Source organism: Falco naumanni, chromosome Z (genome assembly GCF_017639655.2).
Source record: "Falco naumanni isolate bFalNau1 chromosome Z, bFalNau1.pat, whole genome shotgun sequence".
Lineage (NCBI taxonomy): Eukaryota > Metazoa > Chordata > Aves > Falconiformes > Falconidae > Falco > Falco naumanni.
Window position 1 is genome coordinate 30,213,659 of NC_054080.1, and position 22,243 is coordinate 30,235,901.

Below are 22,243 nucleotides of genomic sequence, written 5' to 3' on the forward strand. Positions count from 1 at the left end.
AGGACCTCTTGATATCATGTAATAAAAAACCCTGTTCAAGCAAGCAGGGTGAACTAGAACAGTTTGTCCATGACTGTGTCCAGTCAGGTCTTGAGTATCTCTGCAGATGGAGACTTCACAGCCTTTCCGGGCAAGCTGTTTCAATGTTTGACCATTATCACAGTAAAAATGTGTTTTCTTGTGTTCAGATAGAATTTCATGTGTTTAGATAGAATTTCATGTGTTTTGATTTGTGCCTATTGCCTCTTGTCCTGTCACTGGGCGCTACCAAGAAAAGTCTGGCTCCATCTTCAGTCTCTTCCATCAGGTATTTATATGCTGGAATAAGGTTCCCCCTGATACTTATCTTCTCCAGGTTGACCAGTCCCAGCTCTCTCAGCTTCTTCTCATCTGAAAAATGCTCCAGTCCCATTATCAGCTTCATGCCCCTTTGCTGGACTTGCTCCAGTACATCTATGTGTGTCTTGTGCTGGGGAGGTAAGACATGGACCTAGCAGTCCAGATGTGGCCTCACCAGTGCTGAGTACAGGGGAAGAACCACCTCCCTTGACCTGCTTTCAATACTCCTCCTAATGCAGTCCAGGTTAGTATTGGCCCTCTTTACCGTGAGGGTGCAATGCTGACTCGTGTTCAACTTGCTGTTAATCAGGACCCCAGAGTCCTTCTCTGCTGAGTTGCTTTCCAGCCAGTTAGTTTGCAATTTTCCAGCATCTCCAGGTTCTCCTGAATGGCAACACAGCTATCTGATCTATCACGCACTCCATCCACTTTGGTATCAGTAAATGGAGTGACCCTGGCTTTATCAGCCAAGGCTCTTCAAACTCTGAAGAACGGAGCCACCTCCCACAACCTATCTGGTGACCTATTGTAGGGCTGCACTACACATCATGGAAAGAATTTTCCCCCAGTGTCGCACTTGGATGTCTCAAGCTACCTCTTATGTCTTTCTCTTTATTGCACCTTCTGACACTGCCCAAGAAGCGTTTCACTCTGACCCCTCTTCAGGCAGCTGGGAGCTGCTATTACACCCCCCCTGGTCTTTCCCTCATCAGACTAACTAAAACCATAGGCCCAAGGAGCCTGCTATCTTGGTAGCTCTGCACTGTCTCCTTTCTGATTTTACGAACTAGCTCACTCCTTGCACATTCCTTGGCAGAGAGCATGCAGACTGGACACAGTAGGACCCACCTACTGGGAGGGTGCCTCACTGGCGCCAAGGGTGAAGGCAGCTTGCTCTTGATTTGCTAGCTGTCTTTCTTCTAACAAAGCCTAGGTTTTGGTTTGTTTGCTGTATTCAGGAGAGCAGTACACTGTTTCTTTCTGTGAAGCTTCAACATAGTTACTGTTTGGTAAGTTCAGTGTTAAGTTAAAGAAAATTTTCCTCAGTAGAATGTGAGCTAAACTTTAGTTGCCAATGCTTTTATTTGGTGTTCTTTCTGCAGTTGTAGCTCATTTTCTACTGATATTCTGTAGAGGTAACTCCAGATAATTTTTTTATCAGCATATGTAATTATACTGTAGGATATATATTTTTTGTGATCTTTGTATCTTCAGATTGCACTTCTGAATGAGCTCCTCTTTAAGAGTTAACTGCATGCACAAGTTTCAGCATTCTTGGGGATTTATGTGCAGTTACTTGTAAGTGTGCTTTATACAGGCTGACAGGGATTGTGTTTCCTGTAGTCTGGCTCAGCACAAGATGGGGAATGTTGGTGGAGACATGAGGTTGCACTGTGGTTGTCAGCTGGAGCAAACTTTTGCTTCTAGTCAATTACCAAATGTAGAGGTAGAATTTAGACGTCTTGTACAAGCTTGCCATCCGCATAATTATGTGTCTATTAAGGAATGGTTGGAAGCTGACTGCTCTAAAACTATTGACTATAATAAGGCATGGTTAGTAGTGATACTGAAGCAATTTTCTCTCTTGCCAACAGAGTTTGCGAAGCAGGAAGGCGTGAAGTCCCATCAGAAAAACATGCAGCTCTATGACATACCCTACGAACCAGAAGGCAGTGCTGTGGAATCTGATTCTGAAAGCGTGGTGAGTCACCATTTACGAGAAAGCAAATTGCCACAGGATGATGACAGGCCTGCAGATGAGTATGATCAGCCATGGGAGTGGAACAAAGTCACCATCCCAGCTCTAGCAGGTACGATTCCTAGATCCCAATCAGGAAATTCTCTCTCACAGCATAGTATATGTACTTGCCTTTAGGAGAACTCAAGTATTTCAGCTCTTTGGGGTATGTGTGGGGTTGATAAATCTCTGAAAAGCAAATGTGGGTAGTCTCAAAACTTTACCTCCTGCAGAAATGGGGAATTTTTTTGGTGCTTCAGCTGACCTGTTGTCACCCATCTCAGCACTGAGTTCATGTTAGCAAAACTTATCTTCTTCCCACTCCTTGCCTCTACCCCCGTTTTAATGTATGAGATGTAGGCTGTGTTGAGTGGCTTTATGATGAGGGTGTTGCATTGCAAGGTCCTTAAATTGTGGGGCAATTCTTACAGGTGAAGGAAAAAAAGTATCTATGTAACATGCATGAAGTAACATGCTTCTACTCGGTAATGAGTGGAGTATTTGCATTATAATTGAACACATTTCTATGGATATGTAGAACTTGTTCTTGGAGTAATCCTTTTGAACTGCTGAATTTCTCCCACATCAGAAAGTCAGGGATCTTTGTCCTGTCAGTCAGGGAGATTCGACACAAACTCTTTTCTGTCTCTGAATGTCTGTGCTTGGTGTTGGTTACACCACTCTTTTTATTCCTTTCTGTTGCTTTGTGGAAATGGCTGAGCAGGGCTTCATTCAGTCAGGCTGTGATTCTGAAGGGGGAACTGTGTGATTTCTCAGGGGATTTGTTCTTGAACCCTTGCTGTTCAGCATCCTTATCAGTAAGGCAGAGAAGGAGGAGAGGAAATGCACCTTGTGAAGTCTGGAATGATATCAAGTGGCAGGGGGCAGATGGGTGAGGGAGCTGGTGGGCAGTGCAGAGCTGCCATTCAGAGACACCTGAACAGGCTGGAGAAATGGGCTCACAAGAAGCTGACAGAATCCAACCAGGACAAGATCAAACCCCATGCAATGATATGGACCAAGGACTGGTTGGCTTACTGGGTTACAGCTTTGATGGAAGGGGCTTAAGGGGAAAATGGACTAAATGTGGCTAGCAGCGTTGCCCAGCACTGATGAAGGCTAGCGACATCCTTGCCTGTGTGAATAGGAGCACAGCCAGTAGATCAAGCAGAGTGACTGTTCCTCTTTACTTTACGTATGTTGGACAACATGTGTAATGCTGTGTCCAGTATTCTGATGCAAGAAGGATGTTGATAAACACTGAAGTCAGCAGAGCATCATCAAAATGACAGGAAACTGCAGGAATGACTGATGAGGAGACAACTGAGAGAACTGGGCTTGCTTAGCCTGGAGAAGAGAAAGCTAGAAAGCTTTAGAGTAATGTAATAGCAAGTTTCCGTTGCCTATGAGATCTTCAAGATGGTGGAGCCAGGTTCTTCACGAATGAGCAGGTATGTGATGGGAAGATGAGATATAAGTTAAATCAGGAGTGATTCTGTCTTGGTCTGGGGAAAACCTTTTTCCTCTGCAAGGATAGTTATGCATTGGAACCAACTGTCCGGGGGCTCTTGCAGTGTCCATCTGTAGAAGAATTGTAGAGGAATGAAGGTGGGTTAATTAACATTGATAATATACAGCTAGGCTTGCTTTAGGGACGGTGTGTTGGCTGACATGGATAGTGTACAGCTGTATCTGGTTCCTGATGAGGGGTTAAATAGCTTTAAGGACCGTATGAAGAGGAGCTTGAAATGAAGAGAGACCTGGAAGAAGCAGAGGGAGGAAAGAGAGTGCCCGAGATGTAGGAGAGACATGGAAGGGACGCAGCAGAGACAAGAAGCAGGGTGGACTGGCCTGAAGAGGCTGAAGAAACAGCATGGACAGTAGATGAACTTTTGAAAACTTGTGGGCGATTGGTGGCTGTGCCAGGGCAAGGTGTGGGAACTACGTATTGAAGTTAACCTGGCATGGGATGGTAAAAGCCTTGTTGCAGCCAGCTACCTTTGATGGTGCTATGACATCCATCTTTAGATTATTTTTTTTCATCCTGTGTAAAGGGATGACTGGATAAAGTTCTGAGCAATCTGATCTGATCACATAGCAGTCCCTGCCTTGAGCCAGTTGGACTGACTAGACACCTCCCACCGACCATTTCCACCTGAATTATTCTGATTTTGCAATTCTGTGTGCCATGATATTGCCACATTACAGAAATAAGAAGTGACTTCTCTCCACAGCTATGCAGGGCTACTGTTCTGTAAACAGAGTTTGTTGTGACAATACCCTTCTTGGGTGTTTCTGACCTGATCACCTAATAGGTAGGTGGACATGGGCAAACTAAATGTGTTTATTTTCTAGCACAGTGAGAGCAGTGGCAATGTGTTGTGAGAGTGATATCACCTCTGTGCTTCACTCGTTCTTATATCTTCAGGTTGTAGTTGATTTGAGTTTGTTTCCAAGTCAAGCTGATGTCTGCAGTATCCATCCTGTGAAATGTGAGTGGGAGCAAAAGACACATGGATAAACCTGAAATAGCTGCTTAAAAAACCCCTTCTTGCTCAGCATCCCCTTTCCTCTTGTTGGGCTCTTATGGAACAGAAGAGGAGGTTAGAGAAAACTGATTTCTACTTCCTATGATTATGATTTGCTCTGGCATGTGAGCTGTTAACAATCTTGCAGACTTCCAGGCTTAGTCACTTTTCCATTAAGCATATGCTGATAGCTCTTTTGAGGCTGGATCTAAACCAGGATCCGGTTCTGCTGGATGTTGTGTAGGTAAAATAGTTTATTTCCCTAAAGAGCATGAACTCCAACACAAAAGTCTAACCTGCTTGTGTGGTTTCTAGCAGGATAAACAGTTCTGTTGCTGAGCTCTGCCTCATGGAAACAGGCTTTGATTCAGGCTTGCCTAAGCTGACTCATCCCTTTTGCTGGACCAATTAAAATGTTTGGAAGACTTGTGCTGGGAGATTGCCTGGCTGTGAGATCCTGGCTATGGTTTGGGATATCTATTGCATGTCAAGATAGGCTAATTAATGGAGACATCTATCACTAGTTTTCCAGTGCCACAATGGCTGTTTTGCAGGTGCTGAATATCAGTCTGGCACGTGTGTAAAGCATTCTGCTTTGGCTTTGTGCTATGGCATTGATGTCTGCCCCAGTTCAGTACGTATTTCGTCTTTTAATGTGTCCCTGTGGTGGCAGTAGTGTTACCTTTCCCTACAGCCTATGTGCAGCCTCCATCTTGTGACCGGTGAGGCTTACTACACAGCAGTGTGGTCCACAGCAAATCTGTTGTAGTAGGGTATTGGCTACCCGAAAGGATCCACAAGCTACCCGCAGCACATGCAGGGGCTCCGCAGAGCAGAACGCAGCGGGTCTTAGGCTGCCTTCTGCGTTCTTTCCAGGGAGTTTCTCTATTCTCCATTCTGGAGGGGTTTCCACTGTTTCGCCCCTGCCACCATGTCTTTCTTGCCCATCTGTCCTTCTTATGTAGTCTACTTTTTCCCCTCCTTTTGTCCTACAGAACTGCTTCTATGTCTAGATTTTCTCATTCATCCTTCTACCTGACGCCAGCTGCCACTCTGTTACCTTCTTATATCTCTTTGGGACTTCTCTCACCTTCGAACACCTGCTCTCTATCACCCAAGACTCTCTCCTATTAGCTGTGGGTGCATTTTTGCCCTCAAGGGAGGTTGATGTGCTTCCTCACTCATCCCCATCCTTATAGCCCTCTGGGCTAGGCCACATGCCATGGGAATGTCTGGGCTACAATGATTACAGGTTGCTGTTGAAGAGCTCCTGCAAGGAAGCTAAACAGTTAATTCTTGCTGGCTGTGTTAGCTGAAAGACTTCCAGTTATTTTTTTGCTAACCTGCCCAGTGTTTGCTTGGCCAGAGGTGTGTTTAGCTATTCTTGCTTGTGTTCTTGGGCAGCTTGGGATTAGAGCTACTTTTGAGCAAAGAATATTTTGTTTGAAGGTGAGAGGGTAAGTAAAGCCCTTGGACTGCGTAAAAGAGCAGGCAGAAACAAATACTTGAGCAGGTGACACTTAGATCTTCAAAGGTGGAATACTTTAGGGCTTTTAATCTCTCTGCAGCTTATTTCTGTGGCTTAGTGCATCATAGGGAATCTGAGTTGAGTATTTCCTTACATAGCAGTTTTGATAATTTTCCAAAAGCTAAGAGTAATATCAGAGTTATTGTGAGCTTCCCACACAAGGTTAGTGATTATGTGCCACCCGGAAGTAGTTTTTCTTTCAAAATATGCAAAATATCTAAACGAGAAACTTCATTGTTCAGCAACACTGAGATACAAGCTGTGGGACCAGTACCAGTCTGTGTTCAGTGAGGTAACACTTTACAGATTTCTGAACTAATAATACAGCAGCCACAGAAATGGGATTATTAGTCTTAGAAGTTATTGTCTTAGGAGTCATATGAGTGCATATGGAAAACTTAGATCTTATTCTTCATGTATCGTGCATATGATATGAAATGGCTGATTCGTAATTCATTGGATCCAGAGAATAAAGCTGCATATGCAAGCTACCTTGCTGCATTTCTACTGCATACCTTTTTTTGCACAACTCATTATTGAGCTCAAGACTTGGAGCTCTGTAATCATCTTCATTCCCACTTTTTTGCTCTTTGTCAGGTAAACTCTGAAATAGCTATAGGGTTTTTTGAGTGATTATTTAAAAAACCGTAATCTTAGTTTTATCTAATTTTTTTCTTCATCTGTAGTTTTGTTTGTCTATATGTAACTGTAAATTAATAAAGCACAATCCATCCAATATGACATTTTATGATTTGCCTATGTGTAAATATTATTCTAAGCATTATACAGTTAATACTTATGACAGCACACTAAATTAAAATATTGCTTTACAAAAGTAATAGACTAAAAACAAGTTTAAATAAGAAGTATTATGATATGTTTGAACTCCTTACGGGTTCAGCATGCAGAGTTCTCTTTTAAATGCTAAAAGAACAAATATTTTCTTGAGGTAAATTAGATTTTGTGATTGCATCTGTCATTCATTGTAACTTAGTACGTCTGAGGTACCTGGTTATTTGTTACAAACTAGTATGTAAGGTTTGGCTGCAAGCATAGATTCAAGCTGCTGTCTCATCTGATGTGTCTATACTTAACCTAACTCTCAGGAATTTTAAGTGTTTAAAATAAGGAAGGAGGTCCAAATTCTAAGTTTGAAACAGTGGGAAGTTTGCAGTGGAGAAGTATTAACCTTCTGCTGAGGTGTGCGTTTTTCTGACTTAGTGTATACTGTGGTTCCATAATGTATCTAGCTAATGTAGCTAGACCAGGTGAGCTTTATTTTTAGTTCTTAGCTGAAGTGGATTTCTCTTAAGAGCACAATGTTGGTCTAAGTGGTATTAGAAATTCTAGCAATGGGCAAGTCCCACTTTACAGACCCACAACTACCATCCCTCAACTACTTGGAGTTGTGGTGAACCAGAAAAGACCCTCTGCTAAAATGTTCCTATTTTGAGAAGTTCATCTGAAGGGAACAACAAACATTTGTGATCTGCAGACACAAAGAGGCTTATGCAGCAAATATTTTTTATTTGTCAGGTGCTAGACCTAGTAAACAAACCAAAATGGCAAGCAACACTAGAATTATAATGAAGTTAATTACTTGTGCAAATCTTTTGAGAAAACGTTTTTTTCCTCTGCCATGATTTTAAGATTCATTGCTGAAGCATTGATAAACCCTGTTTATCTCCAACTTGGAAACTGAGATGTGCCAGACTGAAATTGTGCACAAGCTATGAAGTCTACTCAGGTTGAGGGGAACGTGTCTGCACTGTGGCTCCTAAGCATAGGGCTGGGGTTGCTGTCATGCTGACATTGTGGAGCAAGCTGTGCCTAGCCTTCCTCAGGGACTTGTCTAGCAGAGCTGGAGTGCACCATTTTGACTGTCTGCATCTTGAGTTCTTTCACAAACAAAATTGGTTTTGTTTCATTGGAGGCTGAAATGTATTTTTGATGGCTTTTGTGGGAACCAAGCAGGTCTTGTTAGGCCTGCTGCTGGAGCTGGGCAAACTGGCTTGCCCAGAAGGGCTGAGATTGGCAAAGTAACGGGAACAAAGTAGGTTTCTGATACCTAAGTCTGGCTGTAAAAGGAGATAGCAACACTGGAGAGCCCATTCGGGAATGTCAGGCTGACACTAGCTCCCATGTGAGTGTGTGAGAAATCAAGCCTTTCCAGGCTGTCATGTGCGGATAGCAAACCTTTGGGTAAAGCAAATGCGTGTAGAGATCTTAGTATTGCTTTACAAAATAAGCGGGCCTCTGTTCCGAAGAGGAAGTGGTTCTCAGCACAGGTCATAGACTTCTTGCAGGAGGATGTGTACTTGAAGGAGGATGCCAAACCTGGTCACGTCTGTGACTGCAGCTGGTGTTGCACAGAAAGCTGGTGCATAGGACCCTGGGGGAATTAAAGCTGGGTATAGCACCAGCTACAGGGCAGAGGAAGAGAGGTTACACAGAGTGAGGAAGGGTCAGGTATGCATCATCGCATCCATAACTGTAATGGCTATGTAAACACAGGTAACATAGTAATAAAAAACTTTATGCTCCCAGCTGCATGGAATAGAGCTTCTGAACCTTCACTATATATACTACAGCTTTAGTTAAGATATGACTTACAGCAATCAAAACTCAGTCCTGGGAACAACATTGCATGTGTGGGTTGGTGCCTGACTGGATATCACACTTACCAGTTCAATCTATCTGGATATCCCTTTCAGACTGCTTCTGCCTGCCAATTTAACAAAAAAACAAAAAAACCCAAACAAACAAACAAAAAAAGAGGCAGGAGTCCAGAGACAATTCAGAGCTTTTCAGGCCAAGGCAACATTCAAAAGCATCTGAAATTTAATTTTGTGCTATTTTTGGACAACAGATCCTACTTCTAACCATCGTATTGTGAAGCTACTGCTGTTTACAATCACAACAGAGTTTCATATATTTTGTGAACTGAATTTTTGGTGTCTGACAGATGTTACTTGGTCAGAAACAGATGTTAAGGTTGCCAGTTTTCAGAGTTCCCAAATTCTTATCTCAAATCTGCATTCTTGACCCAGTGTGCAAAAGCTGATCCACACACAGAGTCAAAATATTTATTTATTGCACATCTGCGCAGATATGGATGCTGGGTGGCAAATCCACAAACCAAGCACCCCTCTTAACACATGGTAGAACATTTTATACAGTGTGTACAATTGTTTACACTTACGTTCAGTCACACTCAATTGTCATTGGTTCTATCAAGCCCTGTCTCCATTTAAAGGTAAAGCATTCTTTTTTCTTTTTTTTTTTCACCTCACATGTTCTGTGGGGAGGAGGCTTTGTTAGTAGGGGGCTTTCTTTGCTTGAGGGTGGAACTTTTAGTATGCTAGTTATGAGAGTTCACGTATAGTTCAAGTAATTTGCTGTTTGGTCTCATTAACCGTTTGGTTCTCCTTGAGCTTATCTTGTTACTTCCTAGCTTGATTTATTTATGGTGTCTATTCCTTCTCCCAAGGCCATGTCCTGTTAAATATTTGTAATGTTTAACTAACATCCTCTGTTTTTCAAATTCTTTCTTGTTTTTCATTATAGATACTTACATTTTTTTCTCTTTTAAAGTAAAAATTTGTTTATCAAAATTACATCCAGGTGTTTTTCTTACAGTTGAAATAAGTGCTGTTCATATATGTCACTGGCAAGTACACACATGCAATGTTTCTCCTTGTTATGCTAATCAGCTTTTATTATCCTGAAATACAATATAATTATATATAACATCCTGAATATTAATGAGGTTAAATCTAAGTTTCCATTTTAAGAAATAACCAGCATATTTCTGCCATACATATTTCAGAATATGGTTGAATACATTTGCCCAGTTTTACAATAATTTGTGCCCCCTTTCCTTGAGTAGAGGGGGAATTCGGAAGTGTCCTAAGCCCCATGAAGAAAGCATATAAAAATAACCCTCCCCTCCAAAAAAAAAAAAAAACCAACCAACAACACTGCAAAACATTTTCCACACCCAACACATCTCTGTTCTGTATGCATTACCTTTTTAAACATTACAGGTCTCTCTGTTGTTTAGCATTGCCTCAAAACAATATTAACAGCAACGTGCCTAAGTGTCTGTGTGTTAGAAGTAGGGGTTTAAATGCATGAGATCTACAACATGCTGTTGTAGGGAGTCCCTCTGACTGTCCTTGTGGCATTTTTCTCTGATACTGCTGTTGAAACTCACAGAGGAGCTGATTGTGCTCTGTGTTTGTGCGCATTGTGATGTTTACCTCCTGACATAGTGAAATTTTTTCTACCTGGTATCCCCCTAGATGATTTTAAAACAGTAATCCATCTGCAGCTGCGAGTGTTAGTTTTTGATGAAGAAGCAAACCATCAAAGAAGGCAGTGAGAGTCAGGAATATTGTGTGGGTAGCTCCTTTCACTGTTTCTGGCAATATTGTGTCCTTTAATTTTTTCAGATTATAGATATGTAGAATCTGTAAGTGTAGTAGGTGTAGAATGAGGATGCTTTGCTACAGATGTTGCAGTGCTTTAAGAAATTACAGCTTTGCAAAATAAGTTGTATTGCTTTTCTTAGAATAACGTAGTTAATGTGAGAAAGTAACAAATGCCATTTTCCCTTTTCCTCGTTTTCTACCCCTAATGTTTCAAGACAAAAGCTCTATGCCAGCATTGTGTAAGTGGATACACTTTGAATTCAGTGCTGCTTGCCTCTGTTTCTGATGTGGATAGATGTGTGTTAGCTGTCCGGATTTGCACCCAGATTACTGTTAGGATGATTACACATAAACTGAGGCAAGCTGGATTCTTGATGTTCCTCACTTGCTTGTTACTGAAATTACGGCATGTGACTGAAAGCCCATCTCTGTTACTGTTACTTGTTTCAGTATTATCTCTTGGGGAGGAAAGTATCAAATGTTACAATAACTAGTGCTTATTTTGCTAAGGTTTAGAAGACTGTGTAATCTATTACTGCAAAAGCAAAAGTTTTAGGGACCATATTTTGCCTAGTTAGAAACACCTTTACGTGATACATATAACTTTGCAGATAAATCACTACATCTTAATAAATAAATTACTACTACTTGATGCTAGTGGGTGCCCCTGGGAAGCATGAAACCTCTCTTAAGTGCTAAAGCCAATTCGTTTCTTTTTAAGCTTGCTTGGAGAGGTAATTATTGTGTATCTTGCAGCCCAGTTTAATGGAAGTGAGAAACGCCAAGCATCTCCTCCCTCAAATGACCAGCGCAGGCAGTTAAGAGCACCTGGAGGAGGCTTTAAACCCATCAAACATGGCAGCCCAGAGTTTTGCGGGATCCTGGGAGAGAGAATAGATCCAACTGTTCAACTGGAAAAGCAGATGTAAGTAAGCACAGTAATGGCTCTCTAGTTCTTTCCCTTCCCACTTACAGGAGCAAGTGCCCCAGACCCTGCAGTCCAACTCCCCCTCCTCAGCATTCCCGTCTGGGTGCTTACCCGTCGCCCCGGCCTTCAGCTGCAGCGCAGGCGCGTTCCGCAGCGGAGCGGGGAGCGCAGCGCACGGCGGTTCCTTGAGCCGGGGAGCGCGGCCGGCAGCTCGCACGGCGGCGGGCGGGGCCGGCGACGGCCCTCGGGGGAAACCGGGCCCGGCGGGGGGCGCCGGCCGGTAGCGCAGGCGGCGGCTGGGGGTCTGCGCCTCGCAGCCCGGCGGCGGCCGCTGCCTCCGCCCAGAGGGAACGGCGCGGGGGAGGCGGCGGCGCAGCCTCGGCCAGCGGGACGTGCCCGGGCCTTTCCCCGGCGCAGGGCAGGGCCGGGCCGGCCTGCGAGCGGCGTGCCCGGGCGGGGATCGCCTGTGGGAAGGGGAGAGGACTCGTAACTCCGGGAGCCGAGGGGGAGTGCGATGGCCGGTGCCAAGCAGAGCCTGCAGCGGGCCCCCCGCCCGCGGCCAGACCGCCGAAAACTCGCCCACCGGCAGGCGCGGGAGGGAGGGGGCCAGCAATGCCGCGGCATGCCGGCGGGAGGAAGGGGCTTCCCCGCAACCCGAGGTGCACTGGCAGAACCGCTTCACCGCTCCGCAGGCTGAAGAGGAAAGACCTGCTGCATCGGCAGTCGCTGGAGCCGAGCCGGGTGGCCCGGGCTGCTCCACGTGTGACAGCCAGCACAGCCACGGGCAGGTGATGGGTGACAGCAGTGGGCAACTCTCCTCTGAGGTGCGGAGGCGCCCACCTGCTGACCCAACGCACTCTCCAGAGCTGTGCTGCTGAGCAGGGGCGCGTCAGGGGTGTCACAGAGGCTGCCAAGCCTCATCCAGTCCACTATTACCCACTGCTGCTGTTTCACGTGGGCATCAGTGATCCCACCAGGAGCAGTTGAGGGGTACCAGACTTGTATGAGGCTGACAGAGCCCTGGGAGCAGTGATGAGGGACTCAGGAGCGCAGGGAGTAATTTCATCAGTCTTCCTGGTCAAAGGAAAGGGGTTTAAAAGAGCCATTCAGGTCTGGTGAATGAACAAATGGTTACAGGACTGGTGCTACAGCCAAGGGTTTGGCTACTTAGACAGTGGGACTCGCTTTGAGAAAGCTGATCTGCTGGAGGGCGATGAGGCCTGTCTGTTGGAGAAGGGGAAGAGCATCTTCAGTCATAGGCTTGCCAAGCTGGTGAAGAGGCCTTTAAACTGAAGTTGCCAGTAGAGGGGAGTCTCAGTCCATCCATCCCTCTACTACCAGCTTGAAGCTGATGCCAGCAGGAAATTCTGAGAGCTTTGAGAAGGATTGAAGGTACCTGAAGAGCAACACAAAGGAATTCCAGCTGCCCCAGCCAGTAAGTCAGCTTCGGAGGTGGGTGTGGGTGTGCGTGCATAAACTTAAATGCCTGTATGCAAATGCATGTAGTGGGGGTTAAACAAGAAGAGTTGAGAGATGTGCATGCCTGTAGGGCTACAATCTTATTGGCAGCATGGAGGCATGGTGGGATGACTCTTATGACTGGAATGGGAGCATACAAACCGTTTAGGAAGCAGAGGTAGGGGAGACAAGGACAGGTGTCACCCTCTGTGTCCATGCCCATCTGGAGTGCATGGAGCTCCACCTGGGGTTGGATGAGGAGCTGGCTGAGAGCTTATGGGTCAAAATTAAAAGCAGGGCAGGGACAAGTGACATTATAGTGGGGGTTTGCTACAGGCCACCTGACCAGGAAGACCAAGCAGATGAGGCTTTTTACAGAGAGATAAGTGCAGCCTCACATTCACAAGCCCTGGCACTTATGGGGGACTTCAACCACCTGGCTATCTATTGGAGGGACAACACAGCAGGACATAAGCAATCCAGGAAGATCTTGGAATGTGTTGTTTATAACTTCCTTCTCCAAGTGATTAGAGGAGCCAATGAGGAGAGGTGCCATGCTGGACCTTGTTCTCACCAAGAAGGAGGTGCTGCTGGGAAACATGAAGCTCAAGGGCAGTCTTGGCTGCAGTGACCATGAAATAATGGAGTTCAGGATCCTTAAGGCAGCAAGGAGGGTGCATACCAAGCTCATATCCTGGATTTCAGGAGAGTAGATTTTGGCTTCTTCAGGGATATGCTTGGTAGAGTACTACGGGATGAAGTCCTGGAGGGAAGAGGGGCCCAAGAAAACTGATTAATATTCAAGGGTCACCTCCTCCAAGCTCAGGAGTGATGCATCCCAGCATAGAGGAAGTCAAGCAAAAACACCAGCAGGCCTGCATGGAAGAACGAGGAGCTCCGTGACAAAATGAAACACAAAAAGGAAGCCTATGGGGGCAGAAGAAAGCACAGGCAGCCTGGGAGGAATACAAAGAAATTATCTGAGTAGCCAGGGATAAGGTTAGGAAGGATAAAATCCTGATAGAATGAAATATGGCCAGGGATGTCAATGGCAACAAGAAAAGCTTCTGTAGGTACATTGGTGATAAAAGGAAGACTAGGGAGAATGCTGGGCCCTCTCTGGAAGGAAACAGGAGACCTGGCTACCTGGGACATGAAGAAGGCTGAGGTACTCAACAGCATTTTTGTCTCAGTTTTCACTGGCAATTGCTTCAGCCACACCGCCCAAGTCACAGAAAGCAAGGACTGAGACTAGGAGAATTAAGAACTGCCTAGTGCAGGAGAAGATCGGATTTGAGACCATCTAAGGAACCTGAAGGGTGCACAAGTCCATGGGACCTGATGGAATGCATCTGTGGGTTCTGAGGGAATTAGCTGATGAAGTGGCTAAGCCACTATCCATCATATTTGAGAAGTCATGACAGTCCAGTGAAAAAGTGGAAACATAACTCTCATGTTTAAAAAGAGAAGACAGGAAGACCTGGGAAATTACAGGCCAGTCCATCTCACCTCTGTGCTCAGCAAGGTCAGGGAGCAGATTCTCCTGGAAACTATGCTAAGGCACATGGAAAATAAGGAGGTGATTGGTGACAGCCAACATGGCTTCACAGTGGGTAAATAGTGCCTAACAGATGTGCTAGCCTTCTACAGCAGGGTTAGTGTTGGTGGATAAGGGAAGAGGAACAGTTGTCACCTACCTGGACTTGTGGAAAGTGTTTGACACTGTCCTGAACAACACTGGCTGGCACAACATCCTTTTCTCTAAACTGGGGAGACATGGTTTTGATAGATGGACTACTTGATGGATGAGGAATGGGCTGAATAGTTGCACTCAAAGAGTTGCAGTCAATAGCTTGATGTTCAAGTGAACATGAGTGATGAGTGCTGTACTGCAGGGGTCAGTACTGGGACTTGTGCTTGTGTGTAAAACCTTTGTTGGTGACATGGTCACTGGGACTGAATGCACCTTCAGCAAGTCTGCTGACAACACCAAGCTGAGTGGTGCAGTTGACACACTGGAGGGAAGGGACATCATCCAGAGGGATGTTGATAGGCTTGAGAGGCGAGCCCATGCAAACCCCACAAAGTTCTTCAACAAGGCCAAGTGCAAGGTCCTGCACCTGTATCAGGGTAACCCCCGGTATCAGTACAGGCGGGGTGGAGAATGGACTGAAAGCAGCCCTGGGAAGAAAGGCTCGGGGGCGCTGGTGGAGAAAAGCTCAGCATGGTGCGACAACAAATGCTTGCAGCCCAGAAGCCAGCCATATCCTGGGCTATATAAAACCAAGTATGACCAGCAGGTTGAAGGAGGTGATTCTGTCCCTTCTCTCCTAAGACCTCACCTGGAGTACTGCGTTCAGCTCTGGAGGCCCCAACATAAGAAGGACACGGACCCATTGGAGCAAGTCCAGAGGAGGGCCACAGAGGTGATCAGAGGGCTGCAGCACCTCTCCTGTGAAGACAGGAGTTGTTCAGCCTGGAGAAGGGAAGGCTCCAGGGAGACCTTGTAGCAGTACCCCCAGTACCTAAAGGGGGTCCACAAGAAAGCTGGAGAGGGACTTTTACAAGGGCATATAACAATAGGACAAAGGGTAATGGCTTTACACTGAAAGAGGGTAGATTTAGATTAGATATTAGGGAGAAATTCTTTACTGTGAGGGTGTTGAGACACAGGTTGCCCGGTGAAGTTGTGGGTGCCCCATCCCTGGGAGTGTTGGAGGCCAGGCTGCGTGTGGCTTTGAGCAACCTGGTCTAGTGGAAGCTGTTCCTGCCCATGGCAGGGGGTTGGAAACAGATGATCTTTAAGGTCCCTTCCAATCTTCCCTCAGAGAAGGGGCCAGAATCACTTGTTACACAACGAAAAATCTTGTGGAGCAATTTACACAGGTTATACTGATACTTGAGAGTACTGAGAAGCCAATGGATTTGATTCACACAGTAAAATGAGAGGCTTTGTCTTGAATCCCTGAAGGCAGTCCCATTCCAGACACTGTCATTCAAAGTTAGATGCAGAATTTATTTTCACAGGGGAGGGACAGCATAATTTAGCACAGATGAGAGTGTGCTCTTTGTAAGAATACTTTCTTCCTGAATGGTAGCAGTACCGAGAGGATTAGTAATTCTTTTGCACTTCAGATACTCAATAGGAGAGAATCCCCTCTTTCAACTGTGTCTGAGAGAAGGTGTTTCCAGAAATTCCTTCTCCTTTGACATTCTATTTTTATGTGCAGTATTTGGAAACTTAATCTTGAAACAGAGAAAAATATCATGTGTGGTGTCACATTTCATCTAATAAGCCTTAACTTTTAAAGCTCTGCTCATTGATGGGTTGTATACTTATATTCAACAGATGAAGTAGCAACTACTATTGTGAAATCACTCATTGATACTGTTAGCTACATGACTAAAAGGCTATAAATTTGACTATAAAATTTGGTCCTTAGATTTGAGTAGTTCCTGCCCACCATTCCATCCAAAAATACATTTAAAGTACTACAGAAAGCTAAGCATCTGTTAATTAACTTCTGATTAAATATATTAAATACTTATAAACATTTCTAATATAAACATTTCTAATATAAATATTGATTAAAATATGTTGTGTAGCTTTCTTAGTATAACTGCAGTTATGTATAACTGAACTTGATAATAACTGAAAACTGCAGAGCTAGTTTTGCTTCTTTTAATTATTCAGGTGTTAATCACTTTAATTTTTTTTTAGTTCTTTATTATGCAGGATCAAACCTGAAATGAATGCACAGTTAACAATAATGTGTCAGAAAACAGAAGAGTTTAGATTTCTTGTATCTTAGATTATTTATAATCGTGCAAACTCTTCAAGTTTTAGTAGCATAGGACCTCTCCACAGCACACGGCAAACCATTCCAACTTTCTCTACTAAAATGGAATCTGTTTTTGTAAAAAGGAGTACAAGATCTAGAGGAAAGGAAGTATGCAAGTTGACGAATGGATAGGTAAGTTAGGAAGTTTCCCAAACAGACAGAAATACCAAGGTGTGGTAATACATCAAGAAAATACTGTAAGTTGTTTGTGATTAAAGAGTCTGAACTCAATAACTTGTGGACCACGGGGAATTGAATTAATTTGTTCCATTTCCTCAGTAACAGCAAAAAGAAGAAAGCATGTTCTTTTTCTGTTGTCTTAATGAATGTGAATTCCTGCGAGCTTTGTATACAAGATCTGGTGACTTCTTGTTTCCCTCTGACCAATTCAAGAACAGAGTAGTGTTATGCATTATATATGAGCTGTAATAACTGGTTATACGTGCTGTATAATTGATGCAACTGTCGTGTCTTCAGCAGAGCTGTGGTCACTTAGTGGCTGAAACCTGACCTTTGAGAAAGTAAGGGAAATCAGGAAGAATGTTCTATAAATCTCAATCAGGGTGCTTTCAATCCTGATAAAGGTCAACATGTATGGCTATATTTAAATTTTGCCTTGAGATTTTCATGGTGTGCCTGTGTTTTCCAGGGTATCTTAGAAGGTATGCATGTCTTCAGGATTTCAAGTCCCATATTTTTTCATTGGTGTCTTTCACAAGTTGTCATTTTGCTATTTTGTGATCATGTCATTGACATTTGAATATTCAACCTTTCTGCACAAATACCTATATGCTGACATTTAAAAAATAGACACAGCCAGGGCACACAGACCCAATGTAGTTGAAACAACAAATTAGTTGGGAACTTTACGCTGATTATAGCACTAAGCTTATCTCTCTAATAAGCTGGAACAGGAGCAATCTGAGTGTCCCATTTACATGAGTATATGATTCTCTAGCAATTACACTTCTGGATACTGATGTTAACTTGCAACTGTAGCCAAAACAGCTCTCAGGCATCACTTCTGAATCAGATGTTCTCCCATCAGCGGTTGTCTTCATGCTTTGCTGGTTTTCTTCCAACTCTTAAAAGCAGGTTTTTCTTCCTGAAACCAGCCCAACGTTCTTTTCCCGTGAACCTCTCTGCCAACTGGGGAACACCAGATCTGAGTAACATATGAAAAAATTACCCTGGATTCTGATATTTAGAGGGATCTCCTTGGGTTTACATAGGTTGCTCTTTTTTTGTTTGTTTTATTTGACTCTTTGGGGAGAAAAGAAAAAAAATCAAGCTGAGTAATTTCTAGACTCTTCCAAATCAGTTTTCTGATTTATACCTAGTGTTAATATTCTTCCTTTACACTTAGAAGACAAGCTAGTCTTTAATTCCATGTTGAGAAATATCCTTTAGCTGTAAATTTCTAATGGGAGATAGGGAGAACACTGCCTGAAAACATTCACATCTGTGCCTCAATTTTATTTGTGAAATGATGGAGTTGTCAGTGCCTCCCTTTCTATCTGTCTATAATCTATAATAGTATAACCCTCTTTTTAGCTTTCTCTAATGCAGACTTTGATTATAACCAGGCATATAATGAACTTTTAAATTGAACACCAGCTTTTGTTTAGCACATTCATCTGATTTGACGGTGGTGTTGACATCAGCACAAGGTAGTTAAGAGCATGACATCTGTCAAAGAGATCTGTCTGGTCTTTATTCGCTTACCTTTTAGTTGGAACATCTCCCTTAGAGTAAGTTCAGTAGAGAAATAAAATCAGAACAAATAGAACAAAACTTTTTTGCACAAGGCCAGTGACCATTCCTGGTCAGACAGTTGTGGTCCATACAGAGAGCACTTCTGATGTATGTGTGATCCTGCTTAGGCAGGAGTGGTTTTTGTCTCATCATGCTTCAGAGTGCATCTGGCAATTTCAGGAAGGGAGAAATCTTCCTCAGAGATGCAGTTGATCCAGTGCAGGGTCAAGCATATTACATTGCTCAGGAAACTTGGGGAAAGTGCAGATATAGAGCAGCATGCACTGAGAAGGTTCTTTGTTTGCAGTCCTCGGTTTAGTGAAGGACCTACCTCTCCTCTCTCCATTTCCTTTCTTCGCTGGTCACACCCACTTCAGAGATCACCAGAGATTTACTTAAAAGTGTTCTGAGTTGTCACAGCTGTGTTTAGAACAAGTGTCTTTGTTAGAGATTTCACACTTTATCACTTTTCTCTTTTTCCAAATATTTATTTTAGCAAATAATTTCCACTATTAACTGTTCATATTCTTCATATGTTATTTTCTTTTTGTTCTTTTGTGTATCAGTCGAAATACTGATATATCACAGGAATGAAACAGTAAATGTGTATATTGTATATCTACTGCTTGAAAAGTAGAGATTATAAAGTGTTGCTCTGAGTGGGAATTTCTTTCATAAATATGTACACTAATCATGTTGCATGCTCTCCTGATCTAAGTTTTTTCCTTCAGCTGACAGAAACTACAGGCCTCCACAAACTGTAAAGTTAACTTCAGATAATGCAAGCACTGTGCTTTTTGTCTGTAATATGTTCAATCTTCAAGATATCTATGTGATATTAATCATTATTCATACCTTAAAGAAGTGAAGTAGTGAAAGGAGTATGAGTTGCCATATATGTGTGTATTAATCTTTCTGCTTTTTCCTAGATGGTATCATGGAGCAATCAGTCGGACAGATGCAGAAAACCTGTTACGTTTATGTAAAGAGTGTAGCTACCTTGTAAGAAATAGTCAAACAAGCAAGCATGACTATTCTCTTTCACTGAAGTAAGTATTTGTCAGTAAAACACAATAATGTAACTTATAAGCCATAACTTCTCTGGTGCAAGAAGAGAAAATGTTCCAGTCTATTGCTGCACTGGTTCAGCTCAGGAGGGCACCCAGAGAGTTTGAGACTGTCGGTCTGCATGGTGTATAGTGACAGTCACTGAATTAGGACCTTGCAGTTGGGGGATGTTGAGAGATTTTTTGTCTTCATTTGGTGCCTATTTAACTAAACAAACTTGGTTTTATTTTTTTTCTGGTTCTGATTTGAAATGCTTCTGCCTCAGGTTAAGTAATTGTATTGTGGATCTTATTCCTTTTGCTTCATAACATGTGTTTACTGTAGTAGAGCCACACAGATGTTTGGTCCAGGCAGTGGCACCACCAGGCTGGCCTCTGCCAATGACGCCAGTCCAGACTCATGCAGGGTGAGATACACAAATAAAATATGCATGAAGATGGCCAGAAGTGTTTATTACCTCATCGTCCCAGTGGGGATTCCCCAGTAGTTTCCTGAGTGAGGTAAGCAGCAAGCAGGGAGGTCCTTGGCACCACAGACAAACAGTTAGAACAGAATAATGGGTGGGAGTTTTTGAAGCATTTACATGAGTTTGCACATGAACATTAAACGTTATAATTACCTAATCATTCTTGCAAGTGATTACATGAAAAGAGCATGGCTAGCTGTGGGAGACTGCTTGATACATAACATATTTGGGAAGACTTAACCAAGGACGACATAAGTAACAATCTATTGTGATGTAGAATAATGACCCCTATTGCCTTAACAAAGCACAGAAGGCTTCGTTACAAGGAATCTGGGTTATAGCTGTACTGATGTCCATTGCCTATCTCCTTGCCATTCTTCCACGTTTAACCTACAACAGTATTGCCCCAATTCTTGAAAGTAAAAAGCCTAGAGTCAAGAATAAAATATCTACAGAATTAAGAAATGGGCATTGTTCCAGTCTTAGTGCTGCTTTGCACTTGCCTCACCTACCTTAGGCTGATCAGGTTATGTTACAGATGTTGACTTCAACATACCATAGAACAGCATCATAGAATGGTTTAGGTTGGAAGGGACCTTTAAAGATCACTTAGTCTAACCCTCAGACCCCACAGCCAGGGACATAAGCTCACTTGTATTTCCAGGAGGAGTTTCCAGGTTTTCCGTGCAGAAAAACAAGAAGCCTCTTGACCTTGGTATAGGCTGTACAAGTGCAGAAAGAATTGTTTCTTTTTCTCCTCCCTACAAGATAGGGTCTGATGTGGAACCTACCCTTCCAAGTAGGTCTGGGACCCAGGCCCACCTGCCTTTTTTACTAGCGGTACCCCTGCCAGTCTGGCTTTTACATGGTTTCTTCATAAGCCTGTTCTGGAGACACTTTTACTTCTGGGATGATGGTGATATTTGATTATGACAAGGTAACGCTTTCACAGACAGCACCAAACCTGACCCTTTTTACATCTGTTAGTTCATTAGAAATGAAGGACCACATCTACTGTACCCTGGTTTAGCCTGATGGTCTAAAGAGTAAATTTCAGACTGGTTTTATATCCCCACCTTGGGCTGACAAGAAGTGCATCTGTTAACCTAGTTTTAAGATTCTCTTCTTGGGCTTAAGAAAAATATTTTGCAGGCCTGTTTTTTAGATCTTGATTCCTTTGCTGCCATTGTTGGGATGTCTGTATAATACAGAGGTCTGTCTGCCGTGAGCTGGAACACACCCACTTTAGAAATGCTGTTCAGCTCCTGTTGTCCCTTCTGCCATTTGATCTGTGTATTCTCTGATACAGTAATCCTCTAACTATTTTCAAACACTGGAGCATTAATAGCACATGCTTCAGAGATGTGTAGGCTTAAATTTTCTGTAAAATTCTTGCAAGTTTTGGAATAAGACTTTTTTTTTTTTAAATATTTCACTTAGTTCTTGCATCAGCACAGTGATTTTTGTTATTCAACCAGAGCACAATTTCAAGAGGAGAAGGTAACAATTAAATTTTTATTTTGCAATTTTGGACGTCTGGATGCAGGCCCTTAATGTCCTTTTGAATGTTGTAGTGTCTTTGTATGTTGTATTCCAAAGTTTTCTAAACCAGATTTCTTGGTGGTACTTATTTTAAGTCTCTCCATGACATCTTCTATGTTAAGATAACTAAATGACTGACCTCCATCAATCTCTGGCTTTTGGAGCCTAACATTCTTCCACTACTCTTCAGTTCTTCTGCCATACATTTATCAAAATTAGTGCTGACTCTAGCCTCTGGACGCAGTCTAATTCTGTATACCACCTCCCTGTGGTGATGACAGTTCTCCTATGGCCCCTTCAAAGCACACATAATCCTCTTAAGCCCATGGTACTGTAGTTAGAATTCACGTCCTGTCTATTAGCTGGTGATCAGTTTCCTCTTTTTCCAGCAGGTCTCCTGACATCCTGCAAATGCAATCACTGTTTTCTCTCAAAAATATTTAGCTGAGTAAAGAGTCATGTCATTTAACCACACTTCCTTTGCTATAAACCTGCTTCTGTTTATGTGCCATCTCACTGACCATTACCATCTGCAAACTACTGACAACGTTATGTTTGATGTTGCTGTTCACATCTGATTTTTGCTCACTGCCATAAGGCTCTCTTTCCCCTTCTCCC

At 43.3% G+C, this 22,243-nt stretch overlaps 1 protein-coding gene across 2 annotated transcripts in view; it reads left to right on the forward strand.

Moving 5' to 3' along the window:
- SHB (SH2 domain containing adaptor protein B) overlaps nt 1-22,243 on the forward strand; it is an 83,652-nt gene that overhangs the window by 38,713 nt on the left and 22,696 nt on the right. For both annotated transcript variants that reach the window (XM_040580197.1, XM_040580198.1), the window contains exons 3-5: nt 1,935-2,150; nt 11,323-11,491; nt 19,479-19,598. In XM_040580197.1, coding sequence (XP_040436131.1) covers nt 1,935-2,150; nt 11,323-11,491; nt 19,479-19,598 — 505 coding nt within the window. The remainder of the gene's footprint in view (nt 1-1,934; nt 2,151-11,322; nt 11,492-19,478; nt 19,599-22,243) is intronic.